General features: G+C 43.3%; 1 protein-coding gene across 5 annotated transcripts in view; it reads left to right on the forward strand.

Annotated features, from left to right (window-relative positions):
* pou2f1 (POU class 2 homeobox 1) overlaps positions 1 to 22,959 on the forward strand; it is a 116,453-nt gene that overhangs the window by 89,620 nt on the left and 3,874 nt on the right. For all 5 annotated transcript variants that reach the window (XM_033033398.1, XM_033033399.1, XM_033033402.1 and 2 more), the window contains 4 exons: positions 422 to 601; positions 5,378 to 5,486; positions 11,941 to 12,319; positions 20,682 to 20,770. In XM_033033398.1, the coding sequence (XP_032889289.1) occupies positions 422 to 601; positions 5,378 to 5,486; positions 11,941 to 12,319; positions 20,682 to 20,770 (757 nt within the window). The remainder of the gene's footprint in view (positions 1 to 421; positions 602 to 5,377; positions 5,487 to 11,940; positions 12,320 to 20,681; positions 20,771 to 22,959) is intronic.

Genomic DNA, 22,959 nt, shown 5'->3' on the forward strand with positions numbered 1-22,959 from the left:
AAGGCTATGAGGGAGTAAGAAAAGTATTAATTTATTTTAATTTTTGAATTATAACTTATTTTAGGTAAATGTTTTCTCATGTCTAAATAATTCAACCTTTATAAATTTTTTAAGGATTGTTTTTTAACACTTAATATTTTCAGTGTCCGTTGGCAATAGGTGGCCTGCTTTTCGTGTGTTGACAGCACTATGTTGGCCAAACCATTGTTGAGAATCACCAAGAAGGCTTCTGGCAGCAAATTGACGCGAGCAGGTTTAGAAAAAGTAAGGGTGCACTCAAAAGTTCAGCAGCATGCATGGATGAATCACCACGGCAGTAGGATGTGGCTCAGTAAAATAAATCTCTCGTCACCATGCGCTCTACCTAGATAAAGAAACATTGACACGTTGACATTTTCTGAAAAATTCTCTTTTTTTTCAGAACCAAAAGCCTACCTCGGAGGAGATCATGATGATTGCCGAACAGCTGCAGATGGAGAAGGAGGTGATCAGAGTCTGGTTCTGTAACAGACGCCAGAAAGAGAAGCGGATAAATCCTCCCAGCAGTAACAGTGGCACTACCACAACTACCAAAACAATCTTTCACACCCCCACCTCCATGGTAGGAGAAGATCCATTAAACACTATCCTAGTAATCTATTGCAGTGTGCCATTTATATTTCTGCTGATCGCTAAACCCAATGAGCAAAATGTCCTTTATGCATCTTGGCTCGAATGATGGGTACAAAGCTTTTGATGCATAGAAAATTGAAATTTTGTGCAAGTTTGTGAAACAATTAATGATGCACTCTGTTGTTGTGATGCAATTTAGTTTGATGCATGTTAGAAGTTTTCACTGGTGGGAGAATCTAGGACCAGAGATCATAACCTCCGAATTAAAGGGTGCTCTTTTAGAAAGGAGGTGAGGAGGAACTTCTTTAGTCAAAGGGTAGTTAATCTGTGGAACCCATTGCCACAGAGGGCTGTGGAGGCCAAGTCAGTGGATATTTTTAAGGTAGAGATAGACTAATTCTTGATGAGAACAGTGTCAAGGTTTATGGGGAGAAGGCAGGAAAATTAGATTAGGAGGCAGAGATCAGCCATGATTGAATGGCGGAGTAGACTCGATGGGCCGAAAGGTCAAATTCTACTCCTATAACTTGTGAACTTGTGGAATTTAAAAACAATGCATGAAATATGGACCAAAATTTGCAAGTAGAAATTCTTAATGTGAATATTGTGCATATATTAACGTGACAGATTGTGGCTAAAATTCTGTGTAGATGGACTGCTACCAAAGATAGTTTTAGTGTTGTCAAGCAGCCGTGTTTAGATAACTGGGATTCCAGTTGTGAATAAGTTCTGATTGAAGGTGACTATTGTGTGTGTGTGTAATGTTGGCAATGGTAAAATAAGCATATATACAGATAATTCTGCTGTAAGCATGTATACAGATAATTCTTCTGTTTCCATCAAACAAGTTGGATACAAAGCGACTGATGGATCAGGCAACACAGTTTGTATTATGCAGACTGCATTGGTCATAACATGATTTTGATCGGAACCTAGAAAACCACTTAAAAGCTATTTTGGAAATTGGTAAGCAGAAAGATGCAGTCTTTGGGGCGGGGGGCCAGGGTGGTGGGGGGGGGGGGGGGAATCTTTTTGATCACTTTTCAGATACATGCTACAGTGCTTGTTTATCATTTGCAAATTAAATCTTTATACCCAAAACATTTGACACAAATTGAAAATTAAAGGTTGGATCTCAGTGACAAAGCATTATCCCATTCTTGCTGATCCAAAAGCCTCTATTCTTTGCTAGGTCATTTAGCCATTGAGGTAATTGTGTTTATTTTAATACTGTTGCTGTCAGCAATAAGCCTCTTGTTTATTTGAGTGCAAGTGAATGCATGCAACCGGCCCTGGCTCTTTTGTATATAGGCTCTTTGTTCAAAATTCAGTGAAATAGTTAAAGATGATGTGTCCTTACATCGATGCTCGCTGTCTAATTAGCTTGGGTATAATTCACGTTTTGTTTAAATAGATTTCAGTAGAATAGGATTTTAGCGGTTGCTTTCCTCTGCTTGACATCCCATAGATACATCTTGGCGATAGACAGATGTACCCATCATTCAGCCTGTATTGTAGGCATAAGGAGTTGCAGATGCAGGATTAGAAAAAAAAGACACAAGTTGTTGGCGTAACAAAGCGGGTCTGGCAGCATCTCTGGGGAACATGAATAGGTGATGATCTTTCTTCAGGCCATTCCAGACCTGAAACTTAATTTACCCATGTTCTCCAGAGATGATGACTGACCTGCTGCGTTATTCCAGCACTATGTGTCTTTTTTTTTAAAATGCAGCCTATAGTGCTGCAATTGGTCCAGAAGAGCCACGTCATGGTATTACAGATATTGGAAGTATTTACCCTAAAAGAGTACAAAGTGCTGGAGCAACTCGGCAAGCCAGGTTGCATCTCTGGAGAACATGGATAGGATTCTGACTGAGTCTGTAGAAACATAGAAACATAGAAATTAGGTGCAGGAGTAGGCCATTCGGCCCTTCGAGCCTGCACCGCCATTCAATATGATCATGGCTGATCATCCAACTCAGTATCCCGTACCTGCCTTCTCTCCATACCCTCTGATCCCCTTAGCCACAAGGGCCACATCTAACTCCCTCTTAAATATAGCCAATGAACTGGCCTCGACTACCCTCTGTGGCAGAGAGTTCCAGAGATTCACCACTCTCTGTGTGAAAAAAGTTCTTCTCATCTCGGTTTTAAAGGATTTCCCCCTTATCCTTAAGCTGTGACCCCTTGTCCTGGACTTCCCCAACATCGGGAGCAATCTTCCTGCATCTAGCCTGTCCAACCCCTTAAGAATTTTATAAGTTTCTATAAGATCCCCTCTCAATCTCCTAAATTCTAGAGAGTATAAACCAAGTCTATCCAGTCTTTCTTCATAAGACAGTCCTGCCATCCCAGGAATCAGTCTGGTGAACCTTCTCTGTACTCCCTCTAGGGCAATAATGTCCTTCCTCAGATTAGAAGGGTCTCAACCAAAAAAAGCACCTATCCAGGTTCTCCAGAGATGCTGTCTGACTTGATGAATTACTCTAGCACTTTGTATATACCAGCATCTGCAGTTCCTTGTTTCTACATTTTGAAGGATTTACCTTTTATTTTATAAATGGTTAAACAAATCTTGTGTTGATCTGTAACTAGTTTGGCTGTGCTTGATGTCTGTTTGTAGGGCTGGTATTGAGCCGGACATGTACAAGAACCTATGGAGGCACACAAACATATAAACATGCATGCACATGTACACGCAATAAACTGGGTGGGAAAGTCATTGATTTTCACTGTCACTGGCGTGGAGGTGTTACATTCTGTGCCATCTACACACATGTACTTCTTGTGCTCATCTATTATGCCTAATTGTTACCACAATATTCAAGAGTTACTTGGACAGCGACAGTGCCCTCCATAATGTTTGGGACAAAGACCCAGCATTTATTTATTTGCCTCTGTACTTCACAATTTGAGATTTGTAATAGAAAAAAAAATCACATGTGGTTAAAGTGCACATTGTCAGATTTTAATAAAGGCCATTTTTATACATTTTGATTTCACCATGTAGAAATTACAGCAGTGTTTATACACAGTCCCCCCATTTCAGGGCACCATAATGTTTGGGACACAGCAATGTCATGTAAATGAAAGTAGCCATGTTTAGTATTTTGTTGCATATCCTTTGCATGCAATGACTGCTTGAAGTCTGCGATTCATGGACATCACCAGTTGCTGGGTGTCTTCTCTGGTGATGCTCTGCCAGGCCTGTATTGCAGCCATCTTTAGCTTATGCTTGTTTTGGGGGCTAGTCCCCTTCAGTTTTCTCTTCAGCATATAAAAGGCATGCTCAATTGGGTTCAGATCGGGTGATTGACTTGGCCACTCAAGATTTGACCATTTTTTAGCTTTGAAAAACTCCTTTGTTGCTTTAGCAGTATGTTTGGGATCATTGTCTTGCTGTAGAATGAACCGCTGGCCAATGAGTTTTGAGGCATTTGTTTGACTGAGCAGATAGGATGCGTCTATACACTTAAGAATTCATTATGCTACTACCATCAGCAGTTGTATCTTCAATGAAGATAAGTGAGCCAGTACCTTCAGCAGCCATACATGACCAGGTGATAACACCCCCACCACCGTGTTTCACAGATGAGGTGGAATACTTTGGATCTTGGGCAGTTCCTTCTCTCCTCCATACTTTGCTGTTGCCTTCATTCTGATATAAGTTAATCTTCGTCTCATCTGTCCACAAGACCTTTTCCCAGAACTGTGGTTGCTCTTTTAAGTACTTCTTGACAAACTGTAACTTGGTCATCCTATTTTTGCAGCTAACCAGTGGTTTGCATCTTGCAGTGTAGCCTCTTGTATTTCTGTTCATGAAGTCTTCTGCAGACAGTGGTCATTGGCAAATCCACACCCGACTCCTGAAGAGTGTTTCTGATCTGTCGGACAGGTGTTTGGGGATTTTTCTTTATTATAGAGAGAATTCTGCCAGTCCCTTTGCGATTAGTAAGCTCACCAGTGCTCTCTTTCTTCTTAATTATGTTCCAAACAGTTGTTTTTGGTAAGCCTAAGGTTTGGCTGATGTCTCCAACAGTTTTATTCTTGTTTCTCAGTCACATAATGGCTTTCATTGGCACAACTTTGGTCCTCATGTTGATAAACAGCAATAAAAGTTTCCAAAGGTGATGGAAAGACTGGAGGAAAGACTAGGTGCTGAGAGCTCTCTTATACCTGCATTAAGGAGGCAATTAAACACAACTGAGCAATTACATACGCCTGTGAAGCCATGTGTCCCAAACATTATGGTGCCCTGAAGTAGGGGGACTATGTATAAACACAGCTGTAATTTCTACATGGTGAAACCAAAATGTGTAAAAATGGCCTTTAATAAAATCTGACAATGTGCACTTTAACCACATGTGATTTATTTTCTATTACAAATCTCAAATTGTGGCGTACAGAGGCAAATAATAAATGATGGGTCTTTGTCCCAAACATTATGGAGGCCACTGTACAAGGATAGGAAAGCTTTGGTGGGAGGTGGTGAAAATAACACATTAGGAGCAATTATTTAATGTTATTGCTCTCTTTAACCAATGCATACTTTGTGAAAGTCAGGGTTGCCCTTCAAATTTAAGTGAACATCTATCACCTGGTGGTGATAAAGATCAAATCTGTTTGGCTAATAAAATAATCTTCCAGAAGCTATTACTGTTTTATTGCCGATGCTATTACCGAGTTATTATCTGATTTTGCTTCTACTCAAAAGATTAATATTATTGTATGTTGCTGAATGTGTGGATGACTTTGTTTTAAACAGGTGGCTAGCACTAGTAACCTTGTGACAAGCAGTACACCGACTACTCTGGCTGTAAATGCAATGCAGATGCCTGTATCCACTGCTGGTGTGACCAGCTACAGCATTTCAGGTGAGAAAGTGCCGCTAATCAATTTGTGGTTATGTGATCCCGTTTGTTCTAACATAGCTTTGAATCTTAATCCTTTTTAACAGTAGTATTCAAAATCTGCGTTCTAAGTACTAATTGGTGCCGTGCTATTAGCGGATTTTTCTTTAAAACTAGCGACAAGGGAAGTCAAGGAGAGTATAAAAATAAAAGAGAAGAAGTATAACATAGCAAAGATGAGCGGAAAGCCAGAGGATTGGGAAACTTTCAAAGAGCAACAGAAGATAACTAAAAAGGCAATACGGGGAGAAAAGATGAGGTATGAAGGTAAGCTAGCCAAGAGTATAAAGGAGGATAGTGATAGTAAAAGCTTTTTTAGGTATGTGAAGAGGAAAACATTAGTTAAGACCAAAGTTGGAGCCTTGAAGACTGAAACATGTGAATTTATTATGGGGAATAAGGAAATGGCAGATGAGTTGAACAGATACTTTGGATCTGCCTTCACTAAGGAAGACACAAACAATCTTCCCGATGTACTAGTGACCAGAGGGCCTTTGGGTGATGGAGGAACTGAAGGAAATTCACATTAGGCAGGAAATGGTGTTGGGTAGACTGGTGGGACTGAAGGTTGATAAATCCCCAGGGCCTGATGGTCTGCATCCCAGGGTACTTAAGGAAGTGGCTCTAGAAATTGTGGACGCATTGGTGATAATTTCCCAATGTTCTATAGATTCAGGATCAGTTCCTGTGGATTGGAGGGGAGCTAATGTTATCCCACTTTTTAAGAAAGGAGGGAGAGAGAAAACAGAATTATAGACCAGTTAGCCTGTGGTAGGGAAGATGCTGGAGTCAATTATAAAAGATGAAATAACGGCACATTTGGATAGCAGTAACAGGATTGGTCCGAGTCAGCATGGATTTACAAAGGGGAAATCATGCTTGACTGACCTTCTGGAATTTTTTGAGGATGTAACTCAGAATATGGACATGGGTGTACCTGGACTTTCAGAAAGCCTTTGATAAGGTCCCACATAGGAGATTAGTGGGCAAAATTAGAGCACATGGTATTGGCGGTAGAGTGCTGACATGGATAGAACATTGGTTGGCAGACATGAAACAAAGAGTAGGGATTAATGGGTCCCTTTCAGAATGGCAGGCAGTGACTAGTGGGGTACCGCAAGGCTCAGTGCTGTGACCGCAGCTATTTACAATATACATTGATGATTTAGATGAGGAGATTGGGGGGTAACATTAGCAAATTTGCAGATGACACAAAGCTGGGTGGCAGTGTGAACTGTGAGGAGGATGCAATGAGGATGCAAGGTGACTTGGACAGGTTGCGTGAGTGGGCAGATGCAGTTTAATGTGGATAAATGTGAGGTTATCCACTTTGGTGGCAAAAACAGGAAAGCAGACAATTATGTGAATAGTGGCGGGACTGCCATATGTTGAAAGAATGGAGCGGCTGGGCTTGTATACACTGAAATTTAGAAGGATGAGAGGGCATCTTATTGAAACATTTAACATTATTAAGGGATTGGACATGCTAGAGGCAGGAAACATGTTCCCTATGTTGGGGGAGCCCAGAACCAGGGACCACAGTTTAAGAATAAGGGGTAGGCCATTAAGAATGGAGATGAGGAAAATCTTTTTCACCCAGAAAGTTGTGAATCTGTGGAATTCTCTACCTCAGAAGACTGGAGGTCAATTCTCGATGCTTTCAAGAGAGAGTTAGAGCTGTTAAAGATAGAGGAGTCAAGGGATATGGGGAGAAGGCAGGAACAGAGGACTGATTCTGAATGATCAGCCATGATCTCAATGAATGGCGGTGCTGGCTCGAAGGGCCGAATGGCCTACTCCTGCACATATTGTCTATTGATAAGTGTACCCATTTGATTTATGAATCAAGAAGGGAAACTACTCCTCCAATTGTAATTCATCGCAATCCCCAATCCATCAGTTGAAAATTAGTAGGAAGCATGATGGTCAAAAGTCAGCTTGTAAAATTGGCTAGATAAACATTCCTGGATCTTATTCACAGATCTGATTACACATGGGTTGTTTGAAACGTCACATCTCAACAGCTGTGCCTTGTTTTTAACCAGCTTTCATTCATTATTAATTTGACATTAACATTAGGTGTAGGCTGTGTTGTGCTGTATTCAGAAGGAACACAATGACTCTGAGAAATATTCTCCTCTGCCACTATAGATTGACAGTGATCAAACAGTGATAACAGCTCTCAACGGTATGCCTTAACAGTGCTGCTGGTCTTAATAAAAAAGTGTTGACCATAATAAAAAGTGGAAACTTATTAACAAGACAAGACAAGAGAGTTTATTGTCATGTGTCCCAGATAGGACAATGAAATTCTTGCATTGCTGCAGCACAACAGGATTTTGGAGTCATAAATACAGAATATAAATTCAGTTTATATTCTAAATATAGAATATACTAGACCAAGTGCAGACCCGTTGGGTCTGTTCCCCCAACGTGCGGTTGTGGGGGGGGGAGGCGGCATGCAGCGTCACACACACTAACTATCCCCCCCCCCCCCCCCCGCACTCACGCTAATTATCCCCCTTGATATTATATTAATATTATTAATTTGCTCCTTTTACCCCATAACCACCCGATCTACTGACGCATAGCCCCCAACTTGCAGTCACATCTAGAGGGGGGGGGTTGCGGGGGTAGAGATTCAGGGCAGAGAGAGAAGGGGCAGAGAGAGAGACAGAAACACAGAGAAAGGGGCAAGAGGGAGAGGGGGGGGGGTGGAGAGGAGAGGAGGAAGGGTGGGTGAGGGGGGAAAGGTGGAGGAGGGGAGGAGAGAGAGAGGGTGAAAGTGAGGAGGAGAGAGGGGGGGGGTGAGGGGGAGAGGTGGGGAGCAGGGGGGGAGGGTGGAGGGAAGAGGGTAGGGGGTGTGGAGGGGAGGGGGGGGAGGAGAGAGAGAGTGTGCTGAGGGGTGAGATGAGGGGCAGGGGAGAGGTGGGGAGCGGGGAGGGAGGGTGGAGGGAAGGGGGTAGGGGTGTGGAGGGGAGGGGGTTTAGGGGAGGGATGGTGGGGGAGGGGAGGAGGGGGAGAAAAAGAGGGGAGAGAGAGGGGGGAGAGGAGAGGGGGGGGAGTGGAGAGGGGGGAAGAGGAGAGGGGGAAGAGAGGAGGGGGGGGAGAGAGGAGGGGGGGGGAGAGAGGAGAGGGGGGAAGAGAGGAGGGGGGGAGAGAGGAGGGGGGGAGAGAGGAGGGGGGGAGAGAGGAGGGGGAGGGGGGAGGGCGGGGGGGGGGGGAGAGGAGGGGGGGGGGAGGGGGGGGGGGGGGGGGAGAGGGGGGGGGGGGAGGGGGGGAGGGGGGGGGGGAGAGAGGAGGGGGGGGGGAGAGAGGAGGGGGGGCGAGAGGAGGGGGGGGGGGAGAGAGGAGGGGGGGAGGGGAGAGGAGGGGGGGGGGAGAGAGGAGGGGGGGGGGAGAGAGGAGGGGGGGGGGGAGAGAGGAGGGGGGGGAGAGAGGAGGGGGGGGGAGAGGAGGGGGGGGGAGAGAGGAGGGGGGAGAGAGGAGGGGGGGAGAGAGGAGGGGGGGAGAGAGGAGGGGGGGGAGAGAGGAGGGGGGGGAGAGAGGAGGGGGGGGAGAGAGAGGAGGGGGGGGAGAGAGAGGAGGGGGGGGAGAGCGAGGAGGGGGGGAGAGAGAGGAGGGGGGGGAGAGAGAGGAGGGGGGGGAGAGAGGAGGAGGGGGGGAGAGACAGGAGGGGGGAGAGAGAGAGAGATGGGGGAGAGTGAGAGAAGGGGGAGAGAGAGAGGAGGGGGGAGAGAGAGAGGAGGGGGGGGAGAGAGAGAGAGGGGGGGGAGGGGGGGGGGGGGGGGGGGGGGAGAGAGGAGGGGGGGGAGAGAGGAGGGGGGGAGAGAGGAGGAGGGGGGGAGAGAGGAGGAGGGGGGGAGAGAGGAGGAGGGGGGAGAGAGGAGGGGGGGGAGAGAGAGAGAGAGAGAGGTGGGGAGAGAGAGGAGGGGAGAGAGAGAGAGAGAGAGTGCCTTTTTACTTCAACCCAAACCCAAACAACCATTTGCAGGCAGTGCTTTTTTACCTCTAACCATATTTTCATTTTCAAACCAAATTAAGGGTACTCACAGTGCTGTAGACATTTGTTCAGTGTCATTCAGAGCTCAGAGTGACAGAGACTAATTGACAGAGCTCCATCTTCCAGAGATTAATTGAGGCACACCACTTCCTGGTTTTATAGTCCCTCCCTCCCCCCTGCCGCCAGCAGGGGCAGCAGAGAAAATGGGGAATTTTGTAAAAACATTAATATCTCTGTCATATTTAATCGACGGGAAAAATCCTCGCCACACATGCGGCAGAGGGGGGCTCTGAGCGAGGTGGCCAAAAATGACGGCGGTAGGTGGCGGCGTTCTCTCGGAAATCGCAGCACAGTTCGCCAAAACCGGTCAAGAACAGACTTTTAGTAATATAGATATACACATATCAGTAAACAAATAAAGTGCAATAGGCTGTTATAGTTCAGAGTTTGTTTGAAGTTGTGTTTAATAGTCTGTTGGCTGTGGGGAAGAAGCTGTTTCTGAATCTGGATGTACCAGATTTCAGGCTCCTGTACCTTCTACCCGATGGCAGAGGAGAGATGAGTGTGTGGCCAGGATGATGTGGGTCCTTGATGATGCTGGCAGTCTTTTTGAGGCAGCGACTGTGATAGATCCCCTCGATGGTAGGGAGGTCAGAACCGTTGGACTGGGCAGTGGTTACGACATTTTGCAGCCTTTTCTGCTCCTGGACGCTCAGGTTGCCGTTCCAAGCCACGATGCAACCGGTCAGCATGCTCTCTACTGTGCACCTGTAGAAGTTCGAGAGAGTCCTCCTTGACATACCGACTCTCCGTAATCTTCTCAGGAAGTAGAGGCGCTGATGTGCTTTCTTTATGATTGCATCGGTGTTCTGGGACCAGGAGAGATCTTTGGAAATATGAACGCCCAGGAATTTGAAGCTCTTGACCCTTTCCACCATTGACCCGTTGATATAAACAGGACTGTGGGTCCCCATCCTACCCCTTCGGAAGTCCACAATCAGTTCCTTGGTTTTGCTGGTGTTGAGAGCCAGGTTATTGTGCTGGCACCATTTGGTCAATCGGCCGATCTCGCTTCTATGACAGTAAGGGAACATACTTGAGCACCCTGGAGCCTCAGTTTGTTAGTTAGGCTGATAACGTTCACTGATAATTTAAAAATTAACCTGAAGAGTATTTTGTAGCTTTTGTATTAATTCCCCATTCCAAATATTATTTAAGCATTATACATGTTGGGAGTGTTTTTATTAGTTTGTTCTGATTCATTTTCTATTTCTTGTAAGAGTTTGTGGGTGCATGTGTGGGCTTGCATAAGTTCAAGAGGGCTGACTGGAATGGAGGGTGGACATGTGAGGCATCGCTTCCTACTGTCATTTCCCCAAATGGCCATTCTGCAAATGCAAAGATAACCTCCAGCTTCTTTCCACAGCAGCCTTTCATAAACTAATTACCTTAGCAATGTTCCATGAGCTCATGGAGTATGGAATACTATAATATACATTCTACCACTTTAGTTTAGTTTTAGAGACATAGTGCGGAAACAGGCCCTTTGGCCCACCGAGTCCACACCGACCAGTGATCCTCGCACATTAACGCTATCCTACACACACTAGGGACAATTTTATATTTCGACCAAGCCAATTAACCTACAAACCTGTACGTCTTTGGAGTGTGGGAGCTCAGGAAAAACCCGCACAGGTCATGGGGAGAACGTATAAATTGTGTCGACAATCACCCGTGGTCTGGATCATAATCGGGTCTCTGGCGCTGTAAGGCAGTAACTCTACTGCTACGCCACCTTACCTGCCAAATCTTTAATTGACCCTTAATCATCTTATTAGTGGACGTCCAGAACAAGGGGTCACAGTTTAAGGATAAGGGGGAAATCTTTTAGGACCGAGATGAGGAAAAAAATTTTCACAGAGATTCCACAGAGAGTGGTGAATCTCTGGAATTCTCTGCCACAGAAGGTAGTTGAGGCCAGTTCATTGGCTATATTTAAGAGGGAGTTAGATGTGGACCTTGTGGCTAAAGGGATCAGGGGGTATGGAGAGAAGGCAGGTACAGGATACTGAGTTGGATGATCAGCCATGATCATATTGAATGGCGGTGCAGGCTCGAAGGGCCAAATGGCCTCCTCCTGCACCTATTTTCTATGTTTCTATGTTAGTGTGCACTTAAATGAAGTCTTCTTATTTTGCTTTACCACAAGTGGAAACAGCCACTTTGTAAATATCCGATCAAACTCACATTCTTCAAGAACACCATTGGATCGCTCCCTCTGCTCTCTGTTTTCAATTAGTGTATCCTATGAATTCTGGCTGCTTATTTTATTTATCATTCTGTTTTATGTTGTCAATTATTTTAGACATAAAACGGCTAGATTGTATTACAATGCCAGCATTATTTGTCCTCCAGGTACAACTGCATCAGGGACAGCTCCAACAAACGTGGCATCTGTAATCACCGGCCTGTCGTCTGCAGTTTCCACGTCAACAGTCGCTTCTCCAGCTCTAACCCCTTCACCATCAGCGTCTATTTCCGTGACTGAGTCGTCCAGCAGCGGTGATACAAACACCACGCAAACAACCTCAACCGGCTTCATAAATCCTTTGTGCACAAGCCAAATCATGGTGTCAGCATCTGGACTGCAGACAGCTGGCACTGCGCTACAGGCAGGAATTGCACATATACCCACTGGCGCCGGGCTTGCTACCAACCCAAGCCTGGCAGCCATGGCTGCTGCTGCAGGACTAACCAATCCTGGCCTCATGTCAGCCCCTCAGTTTGCAGCTGGGTAAGTCCTCACTACATTGATGGATTCTATCTCTACGTATGTCTGAGTGTCTACTTTTAACATGTACTATTTCAATGTAAGACATTGAATAAAGGATTCATTCTGCTTTATCATGGGTTGGGGTCTTACATTTATATTATAGATATTTCTCACTTTTCAAGTGTCCAGGCACAAATAGGCAATTTGGAGCATTCAACTTGGGGAATGTAGGCCTGATGAGAAATTGAACAGGGCAGTCAAATAATATTCAGCATTTTGAATGGCATAGTAATGTACAAACTTGACAGAGGGGGAGAGGTTGGTTAATATATAGACCTGTAATAATGGGGACAAATATTTGAGCGTCAGGGAGCAGTAAGGTACAAAATGTTTGTGTGCAGCAAGTCTTGCTCTCATGGTATCAACAACAAATGTGTGTTCCTACACAGATTACATTCGTCATTTCTTTGCACCTTTTAACATTTTGTATATTTCTGCAACATTTCAATGGTCAAGAAACACCCATCATATTTCTACCAAACTCCTCAGTTTACTTGTTGTTTCCTTGCAAAATGGAGTAACTACCTATTATAATCTAATAGGCTCGTTAACCTAGGCTCGGTCACCAAGAAATTGATTGATGAAAGTAGCGCATGTTGAAATGCAGAAACCTCCTTGCAACTTGAGGCAATGCTCAATGTGGGATGAAGTACGATGAATTCAACTCTTAGTTCCTCACTGGGATTGTATTTCTCATTCAGTAGAATTCAGTACTTTTCCATTTTCAGTTCAGTTGCAGTTGTCTGAGCTCATTAAAAAGGACTTTTTCATCTGGGGTGAAGACAGTGTAAGTAAGGAGAATCTGCGATGATGTGTTAGAACAAAATAATACTGAACCCTCCTTTCCATGCAGTAGAGTTGATGATCATTGGGCCGCCCGACTCATCACCCACACCAAATCCTGGCATCACATCACTCCAGTCCTCAAACAACTTCACTGGCTTCCCATCTCCCACCGGATCACCTACAAAATCCTGGTCCTCACCTACAAAGCCCTCCACCATCTGGCCCCCCCATATCTCACTGACCTCCTCTCCCCCTACCAACCCTCACGGTCCCTCAGATCCACATCAGCCGGTCTCCTCTCCATCCACAAGTCCAACCTCCGCAGTTTTGGGGACAGAGCCTTCTCCAGGGCAGCTCCCAGGCTCTGGAACTCCCTCCCCCAACTGATCCGCAATTCCGTGTCCCTTACCATCTTCCAGTCCCGCCTCAAGACCCATCTCTTCACCTCTGCCTATCCTTAGCCCCACGTCCCCCTCCCTTTTCATCTGTGCTTGATTTGCCTCATATTGTGTTTTGAATTGAATTCTGTCTTTAATTTGTGTACTAGTCATGTCTCTACTATTTATTTCATTCCGCTTACATGTTTTTCCTCTACTTGCTAAATTTTTGTACGGTGTCCTTGAGACTCTTGAAAGGCGCCCATAAATAAAATGTATTATTATTATTATTAAGTAAAGGATTCTGCAGGGCTAAAGAGTGTGAAGAGTGTTGGTTTCATTTGAGTCACCAAGTCACAAGTAATGCCTTCCGAACGGTACATGTTGAGTACATACATCCAGCAGACAGTGGAAAATCTAAGCATTATTGGCAATCGGCACATATAAATGATGGGCTATTGCACTGATATCTAGATGATGGAATTGTAGTACTTAGTATTACTCTTGTAGAAATTTGCAAATTTTGTGCTCAATATGCATGAGGAACACTAACGTACAGTTGATGGGTTGATGTCCAGAGACCTGGGCAATTAATCAAGAGAGAGATTTAAATCCCACCTTGTTAGCTGAGAAATAATATTCAAATAAACTCCAAACCAATAATGATGATTAATAGAATTATCAATGATCATAAAAGCACATCTAGAGTAAAATTCATCAGGGTGACAAGAGACTAGAAATGCTGGAACCTAAAACAAAAAGCAAAGTGCTGGAGGAACAGTGGGTCAGACAGCATCTGTGGAGACAATGTTTCAGGACTGGATAGGAATGGGTTTAGAGAGATATGGGCCAAACGCAGGCAAATGGGGCTAGTTTGGACGGGGCATAGAAACATAGAAACATAGAAATTAGGTGCAGGAGTAGGCCATTCGGCCCTTCGAGCCTGCACCGCCATTCAATATGATCATGGCTGATCATCCAACTCAGTATCCCGTACCTGCCTTCTCTCCATACCCTCTGATCCCCTTAGCCACAAGGGCCACATCTAACTCCCTCTTAAATATAGCCAATGAACTGGCCTCGACTACCCTCTGTGGCAGGGAGTTCCAGAGATTCACCACTCTCTGTGTGAAAAAAGTTCTTCTCATCTCGGTTTTAAAGGATTTCCCCCTTATCCTTAAGCTGTGACCCCTTGTCCTGGACTTCCCCAACATCGGGAGCAATCTTCCTGCATCTAGCCTGTCCAACCCCCTAAGAATTTTGTAAGTTTCTATAAGATCCCCTCTCAATCTCCTAAATTCTAGAGAGTATAAACCAAGTCTATCCAGTCTTTCTTCATAAGACAGTCCTGACATCCCAGGAATCAGTCTGGTGAACTTTCTCTGCACTCCCTCTATGGCAATAATGTCCTTCCTCAGATTTGGAGACCAAAACTGTACGCAATACTCCAGGTGTGGTCTCACCAAGACCCTGTACAACTGCAGTAGAACCTCCCTGCTCCTATACTCAAATCCTTTTGCTATGAAAGCTAACATACCATTCGCTTTCTTCACTGCCTGCTGCACCTGCATGCCCACTTTCAATGACTGGTGTACCATGACACCCAGGTCTCGCTGCATCTCCCCTTTTCCTAGTCGGCCACCATTTAGATAATAGTCTGCTTTCCTGTTTTTGCCACCAAAATGGATAACCTCACATTTATCCACATTATACTGCATCTGCCAAACATTTGCCCACTCACCCAGCCTATCCAAGTCACCTTGCAGTCTCCTAGCATCCTCCTCACAGCTAACACTGCCCCCCAGCTTCGTGTCATCCGCAAACTTGGAGATATTGCCTTCAATTCCCTCATCCAGATCATTAATATATATTGTAAATAGCTGGGGTCCCAGCACTGAGCCTTGCGGTACCCCACTAGTCACTGCCTGCCATTGTGAAAAGGACCCGTTTACTCCTACTCTTTGCTTCCTGTTTGCCAGCCAGTTCTCTATCCACATCAATACTGAACCCCCAATGCCGTGTGCTTTAAGTTTGTATACTAATCTCTTATGTGGGACCTTGTCGAAAGCCTTCTGGAAGTCCAGATACACCACATCCACTGGTTCTCCCCTATCCACGCTACTAGTTACATCCTCGAAAAATTCTATAAGATTCGTCAGACATGATTTACCTTTTGTAAATCCATGCTGACTTTGTCCAATGATTTCACCACTTTCCAAATGTGCTGCTATCCCATCTTTAATAACTGACTCTAGCAGTTTCCCCACTACCGATGTTAGACTAACTGGTCTGTAATTCCCCGTTTTCTCTCTCCCTCCCTTCTTAAAAAGTGGGGTTACGTTTGCTACCCGCCAATCCTCAGGAACTACTCCAGAATCTAAAGAGTTTTGAAAGATTATTACTAATGCATCCACTATTTCTGGAGCTACTTCCTTAAGTACTCTGGGATGCAGCCTATCTGGCCCTGGGGATTTATCGGCCTTTAATCCATTTAATTTACCCAACACCACTTCCCGGCTAACCTGGATTTCACTCAATTCCTCCAACTCCTTTGACCCGCGGTCCCCTGCTATTTCCGGCAGATTATTTATGTCTTCCTTAGTGAAGACGGAACCAAAGTAGTTATTCAATTGGTCCGCCATATCCTTGTTCCCCATGATCAACTTACCCGTTTCTGACTGCAAGGGACCTACATTTGTTTTAACTAATCTCTTTCTTTTCACATATCTATAAAAACTTTTGCAGTCAGTTTTTATGTTCCCTGCCAGTTTTCTTTCATAATCTATTTTTCCTTTCCTAATTAAGCCCTTTGTCCTCCTCTGCTGGTCTCTGAATTTCTCCCAGTCCTCCGGTATGCTGCTTTTTCTGGCTAATTTGTACGCATCATCCTTCGCTTTGATACTATCCCTGATTTCCCTTGTTATCCACGGATGCACTACCTTCCCTGATTTATTCTTTTGCCAAACTGGGATGAACAATTTTTGTAGTTCGTCCATCTTGCTCGGCATGGACGATTGGTCTGATGGGCCTGGTTCAATGCTGCACCACTCTGACTAGGGGGGAGGGGAGGAGGAGACTGTTTCGAACTGAACATCAACTTTCAAATGCAGCCTGACCAGCTGAGTTCCTCCAGCACTTTGTGTAAAGAACAATGTTGAAATCTGTCACCCTTGGTTTGAACCACATGTGACTACCCACTCATATGATTTAGCTTCTTTATTCTTTAATGGCCAAGGGAACAATTGCCCATAGAGATTAATTTGGAAGATGTTCAGGGATTTGCTGTGTATGACTTTAAGGCTCTTTTTCCACAAGACTATTTCCACGCTAGCAGCACACATCCTTAATTATTCATTTCCAGCTGTGTTGAGCCTTTGATCCCATTTTGGTGTGAACTTTTATCTTTTTTAATGATCAGTAAACTGTTAACTGCTTTGATAGGAATCCACTGCAAATACAGTGCATTCAGAAAGTATTCAGACCCCTTCACGTTTTCCGCATTTTGTTATGTTACAGCCTTATTCCAATATGGATTAAATTCTTTTTTTTTAAATCATCGATCTACACACAATACCCCATAATAAAAAAGCGAAAACAGGTGTTTTGAAATTTTTGCAAAGTAATTAAAAAGAAATAACTGAAATATCACATTTACATAAGTATTCAGACCCTTTACTCAGTACTTTGAGGCACCTTTGGCAGCGATTACAGCCTCAAGTCTTCTTGGGTATGAAGCTACAAGCTGGACACACCTGTATCTGGGTAATTTCTCCCATTCTTCTCTGCAGATCCTCTCAATCTGTGTCAGGTTAGATGGGGAGCGTCGATGCACAGCTATTTTCAGGTCCCTCCAGAGATGTTTGATCGGGTTCAAGTCCGGGCTCTGGCTGGGCCACTCAAACTCCAAGCGGGCTGTCATGTGCCTTTTACTGAGGAGTGGCTTCCGTCTGGCCACTCTACCATAAAGGCCTGATTGGTGGAGTGCTGCAAAAAAAGTTGTCCTTCTGGAAGCTTCTCCCATCTCCACAGAGGAACTGGAGCTCTGTCAGAGTGACCATCGGGTTCTTGGTCACGTCCCTGACCAAGGTCTTTCTCCCCCGATTGCTCAGTTTGGCCGGGCGGCCAGAAGAGTCCTGGTGGTTCCAAAGTTCTTCCATTTAAGAATGACGGAGGCCACTGTGCTCTTCGGGACCTGCAATGCTGCAGAAATTGTTTTATGCCCTCTCCCAGATCTGTGTTTCGACGCAATCCTGTCTCTGAGGTCTACGAACAATTCCTTCGTCTTCATGGCTTGGTGTTTGCTCTGACATGACCTGTCAACTGTGGGACCTTATATAGACAGTTGTGTGCCTTTCCAAATCATGTCCAATCAATTTAATTTACCACTGGTTGACTCCAATCCAAGTTGTAGAAACATCTCAAGGATAATTAATGGAAACAGGATGAACCTAAGCTCAATTTTGAGTATCATAGCAAAGGGTCTGAATATGTAAATGTGATATTTCAGTTATTTATTACTTTGCAAAAATTCTAAACACCTGTTTTTGCTTCTTAATTCATTCTGGGGTAATGTGTGTGGATTGATGATAAAAAAAATGAATTTAATCCATAGAAACATAGAAAATAGGTGCAAAAGGAGGCCATTCGGCCCCTCGAGCCAGCACTGCCATTCATTGTGATCGTCCCCAATCAATAACCCGTGCCTGCCTTCTCCCCATATCCCTTGATTCCACTAGCCCCTAGAGCTCTATCTAACTCTCTTAAATCCATCCAGTGATTTGCCCTCCACTGCCCTCTATGGCAGGGAATTCCACAAATTCACAACTCTCTGGGTGAGATTTTTTTTTCTCACCTCAGTGAGAATGGCCTCCCTTTTATTCTAAGACTGTGGCCCCTGGTTCTGGACTCGCCAAGCATTGGGAACATTTTTCCTGCATCTAGCTTGTCCGGTCCTTTTATAATTAAAAAAATAAGGCTGTAACGTAACAAAATGTGGAAAAAGTGCAGGCGTCTGAATACTTTCTGAATGCACTGTATCTACTGATTAGTAGTATCTTAAACTGAGGATAATATAGTTGTGTATTTGTATAGTTCTGTACCCAGCTGAGTATGCTGCTTATGTCAATGCTTATAGGGTTTTTTGTTTTATTTTTAAATTTCTTCAGGAGGATGAATGTTGTATTTACCAGGTAATATTTTTTTTCAATTTTTACAAGAATTTGAAACAATCTTTTTCTCGTTTAATTTTCGTTGCATTTATTTATCTTTGTACGATGTGGAGAGATTAGATAATTTAGTGGGACTGTCAAGCCATTAAGCAATTTACAAAGTGGAGTCTTAACATCCCCAAAGATTTTTTTTTGTTTCAAAATATAAATTTGGATGAATTTACATAAATTTCAGATTTTCGATTCGCCAGTTAAAGTTAGTTGACCAACCTTGAGTTATCCCTTGTTTTTCGCATTTTTAAAAATCTGTCTTCTCTCCAAAAATGTTCATCGTATTAGACCCTCCACATAATTATAGTGTAAAGTGCCAGAATTCTTCCTTGCCATCTTGGGGCAGAAATGCCAACATTGTCCACAATTCTTAAAACTCATTCATCTGATGACTTATCACAACCTCCTTTGCAAAAGGAAATTGATTTTAAGTCATTCATTCCAAAGCATACACGGGATTTGTGTACTGAGATCATGAAAGGCCCGGTGCACATGTTTTAGCACTGAAATACCTGCAAGATGTCTGGTACAGTATTTTGTATTAAAAATGTTTTTCCATTGAAGAGGCCCCCTCCAATATTTTACTCACAGTATGATTATTTAGCAGGAAGCCTTCCACTAAATGCTTCAGTCTGATAACTGTTGCTCGTAGCTATAATGAGTTGACTACAGTTATAGTCAGCTGCTGCTTATTTTGTAAAAGCAGCGGAGGAGAACATTCTTGATGAGTTAAGAGGATTTTGAATAGAGGCGATACTTTGGAAATATTTTATTTTTCATGTCTATGGAAAAACAAAATTGACCTGGTTCGGTTTGATTAGTGAATGATGTCACTGGGATAGAGGTCCCCTGCAATAGGCGGTTTGCCCGCATCTTCACATTTTATAGTATAAGAAATCAATATATTAATTTCCACGCTGTATCTCTAAACTAAACATTAATCAATCTTAGAGGAATTTGATGCAAAAATAATAGAATGTACTTAAATTACTGTAGCTAAATATATATAAAAAATGGATTTAAAATAAGGCTAATACATCAGTAAAAAACATTTGGTGATCGAAAGCTTCCTTTCTTTAACACATTTAAAACTTGAGTGTTATACGCATATTGCTTTACTATGAATAGTCCAATTGATAACTCTGCCTGGTTTAAATTCATTCTCCATCCAAGTTACAAACATTAAATGTACCTTATTTTGCGATCAGCCAGGTCAATTTTTATTTTGCATAGACATAAAATTGAAATGAGACTGATATATCCACTTCATCAAATGTTCTCGTCAGCTGCATTTCCAAAATAAGATGTGGAAACTTTTCCATCATTGATTTCAGCATGGGTTAGGTACAGTTGAGAATTGCATTGGGTGAGGATTCCTCAATCAAAGAGAGCAAAATAAATGAGAAGCTATTTTCCCATCTTGTATTATTAACATTTTAAGAAATGCAGAAATATCTGGTTAATAGGCACAATTATATCTTGTAGATTTCTGAGCAAGATATTCTCGTCTGATTTCCGTAATCTTGAAGCTGTTGACACATGCCTAGTTAGGATTATTACGACTTCTGTGAATATGCCCTGTAATTTATGGCAGGAAGCCAAGAATAGTGCTCAGGAGCTGCACAGTCATGCATTCAAATTGTTTAATAATGTTATGGACTCTTGCAAACTAATCCTTATGCTTATCCTGAACCTAATGAATAATATATTTTTCTCAATATAAAATTGGTTGTTCATTTGTGATAAGAGGTAGTCATAATACTATTGGAAGTATTCAACAGGAAAGTTGTCATATCCTAAACCATTAAAATGTTTAGTTGACTTTCATGTACGTGTTTCTTTCAACACAATAAACAGTTTCTCCTGTACCACAGTATATGTTTTGTCATTGCATAGTACAAGGAGTATGAGTTTTTTTCAACATTTATTTTGTCTTTACAGAGGTGCCTTACTAAGTCTGAATCCAGGGAGTCTTGGTGGTGCTCTTGGTCCAGCATTAATGAGTAATAGCACATTGGCAACTATTCAAGGTCAGTGACAGCAGTCATTTATACTCCATTATGAACTTCTGAAAACCAGAATGCCTTTTTATACAATCTTCCTACCATAAATACTTGTTCATTTACAAGGAGCGGCTCGTTGGTCCAGGGGTATGATTGTTGCGAGACATCGCGGATTTAAATCCTGGATGACCCGTTTAACGGGAGTCATAGAGTAATATAGCGTGGAAACAGGCCCTTCGGCCCAATTTGCCCACACCAGCTACACTAGGCCTACCTGCCTACGTTTGGTTCACATCCCTCTAAACCACTCCTCTCCATGTACCTGTCTGCCTGTTTCTTAACCTACCTCCTCTGCCAGCTTATTCCATAAACCCACCACCTTTTGTGCGAAAAGGTTACCCCTCAGATTCCTATTCCTATTTTGAGGGTGGTCCAAGGTCGGCGGGCCAAAGGGCCTGCTTCCATTGCTGTACCTCTAAACTTCATTATCTCTAAAGAATGAAAAGTACTTGGGGTATAAGTGCTTCAGAAATACCTTTACTTAAAAAAAACAACTGTACTTATGTTGACACAAGGAAATGCAGATGCTGGAATCTTGGGTGGAACACAAAGTGCTGAAGTAACTGAACTGGTCAGGCAGCATCTTGGGAGGTCATGGCTAGGGAACATTTCTGGTCAGGACCCTTCTTCAAACTTCAGTGCTCATGTTGTGTCTTTGTGCACTCTAAAATTGAAAAGGCTATTAGATATGTAATTTTGGGGATATGAGGCTTATAGTGTTGTTGCTCCTGTAAAATATTTATAAAACTGAAGTACTTTGCATTTGAGAAAGTCTTGGACAATAAAATGCAAGTAAAAAATGTGAGCGCTAAACATCTCGCCCATCCTCAAAATGGAAATGTCTACTATATGTGGAATAAGCAAGATTTTTATTTTCTTTGATATTAAACTTAAACTATATATTCGACTACTAGAAATACTAGATGAACCTTTGCAAATGGTGCCAATGCATGGTGGTGCCTGCTTGTGCAAATATGCAAAATAATTTCACCGTGCAGTTACACACGTGACAAATAAAGCTCTAGCACCACCATTAACCAAACAAAAATGTTGCTTGGTGTTATAAAAGGAAAACTTAGTGCCAGCGTAATGAATCCAAAAAAATAGTAATGAGCTAAAGACTAGCTGGCGCGAGAATCATGTGCATAATTACTTAAGTTCTGAAGCGAAACTTTCCCCTTCGATTACATTTTTATGATACTGCCTGTAAGGGAAATTCATTTCGTTGTCTCTAATTGAGACAATGACAATAAATTCAATACAATACAATACAATACAATACAATACATTTCACCTTGTCAAATACCAATGGTGGGCAACATTAAATAACAATTATTTAAATAACAATTATTTTAAACATAGTCCCACCTCCCCCTTATGGAATTCAGCATGTCCTGATTTTGGCAGTTCCTCACCGAGGCAAAACTATGTCAAACAAAGATAAATTATTAATAAAAGCATTTGGGCTAGTTAATAGACCGAACATAGAGTAGGGTGAAGCGGGTCATATTTGGGATGGGATGCAGTGGAGGTAGTTTTTTTTTTAGTTTAGTTTTAAGATACAGGGCAGAAACAGTCCCTTCGGCCCACCAAGTCCGCACTGACCAGCGATCCCCACACATTAACACTATCTTACACCCACGAAAGACAATTTACACATACACCAAGCCAATTAACCTACAAACCTGTACGTCTTTGGAGTGTGGGAATGAAAACAAAGATCTCGGAGAAAACCCATGCAGTCACAGGGAGAACGTACAAACTGCGTACAGAGAGCACCCGTAGTCAGGACTGAACCCGGGTCTCTGGCGCTGTAAGGCAGCAACTCTATCGCTCCGCCACCGTGGAAGTGTGAAATCTTTGTCAAAAGTGAATGATAAAGCTGATGATACCCATCTGGAAATGTAGAAACAAAGAATTGCAAAGATAGACACAAACTGCTGGAGTAACTCAACATTCAGGCAGCATCTCTGGAGAAGAAGGGTGGGTGACTTTCTGGTTGGATCTCTTCTTTAGACTGAATGTGCGGTGGGGGGGGGGGGGGAGGAAGAGGTGCAGGACCAAATAGGGCAATGCCCTGCATAAGGTTTACATTTGGCCCCCCCTGATTGGTCCCGACCTTTTCTCGCCTCCAGCTCTTCGCCATCTTCCCAACT

Source organism: Amblyraja radiata, chromosome 14 (genome assembly GCF_010909765.2).
Source record: "Amblyraja radiata isolate CabotCenter1 chromosome 14, sAmbRad1.1.pri, whole genome shotgun sequence".
In the NCBI taxonomy this organism is placed as follows: Eukaryota; Metazoa; Chordata; class Chondrichthyes; order Rajiformes; family Rajidae; genus Amblyraja; species Amblyraja radiata.